Here is a 1,265-nt window from a genome sequence, read left to right on the forward strand (position 1 = left end):
GAATACTTACATTTATTCAATCAACATAAATGGAATGATTCAGTGAATGAATTAAGCTCTTCAAAATACTATCTGCTCAATGCTTTCTTATTGATGGTATTATTGTGACTTCTATTTTACAGCAAAATAGTGAAGGGACTTTCCCCTAAACAGCCAACAATGGTGAAACCCAGGGGTCATAAACACTATGCTCCCTCCTCCCCTACACCCAAGAAAAACAAGGTGTGCCCATCACGGTTAACAATGTCTTTGTGGTATTTTTCATTAAATGCAAATATGTTTTTAAAATAGATTTCAAAAATCCCCCTTCAAAAATGTGTTTGTTCATAAAAACTAGGAAGCGAAACCAACTTAGTGATAAATTTTAAACTAAAGTGAGATTCCACAGTATCTTGTTCATGGCCTTAACCTGGGTGAAAACCCGAGAAGCCAACCCCAAGTAGAAGTGATGAAAAGAAAACCACAGCTGAGGTGATTTGAAATGGTGCAGACAGGTTCTAAAGATGTAAGTAAAGAAACTGCTGCCAGGACAGCAAACAGCAGTGCACATAGTCAGGGGGCCCTGCCCTTGTCCCACCCCACCCTCATAGGCCTCAAGTCCCCAAAGACTTGATGGTCCCCTGGGAGGCACACAGAGGGGACATAGTCACCTGCTTCCCCAATCACTACTTTTTCTTTGCACATACAACCTTTAACCTGTGCCACCCCCACTGGAGACCGACTCTTTCCCCCAGGTGCATGGAAGCTCATACTGTTTACAGAGCTCTTGACAGTGAATCTCACCCTCAATAATTAATTCTAAAACTCACATTACTCCTAACATCAACTTCTGTGTTTTTCTTCCCTACTGCTCTTCTCCTCCAGCCTTACTTAAACTCACCTCACTTTTGAAGATAAAGAATATTACTGTAGAATAAAGAAGTACCTTCTGATTTGTCTCTTGGATAAGGTCAGGTTTCCAAGGCTGCGTTAATAATCAAACATTATTGCCTGACCCTACGAAGAGTTGAAACGAAAACAACCACCAGCCTGCGATGCTTTCCCCAGATGGTGGGCACTTACCAACATCCTAAACACATTCCGACCCGAAGCATCCATGGCTGGAGCGAGCAAGGAGGTGGTGTTGGAGCTGGTCTCTGGATGCAGGCTGATTTCATTCAGATCCAGCCTGATTTATTGCAGGCTTTAGTCGGTGGACTGAGGCTAATTTGTAAGAGCTTGAAAACACTTAATTTCATAATGGAGTTGTGTGGTTTAAAACAAGG

General features: G+C 42.3%; 1 protein-coding gene across 1 annotated transcript in view; it reads right to left on the reverse strand.

The window, feature by feature from the left end:
- KCNJ1 (potassium inwardly-rectifying channel, subfamily J, member 1) overlaps window positions 1-1,098 on the reverse strand; it is a 4,372-nt gene extending 3,274 nt beyond the window's left edge. Inside the window, exon 1 of the mRNA XM_008566501.1 lies at window positions 1,063-1,098. Coding sequence (XP_008564723.1) covers window positions 1,063-1,098 — 36 coding nt within the window. The remainder of the gene's footprint in view (window positions 1-1,062) is intronic.
- Between the last annotated feature and the right edge of the window lie 167 nt (window positions 1,099-1,265).

This window comes from Galeopterus variegatus, unplaced genomic scaffold (genome assembly GCF_000696425.1).
Source record: "Galeopterus variegatus unplaced genomic scaffold, G_variegatus-3.0.2 Scaffold247, whole genome shotgun sequence".
NCBI lineage: Eukaryota > Metazoa > Chordata > Mammalia > Dermoptera > Cynocephalidae > Galeopterus > Galeopterus variegatus.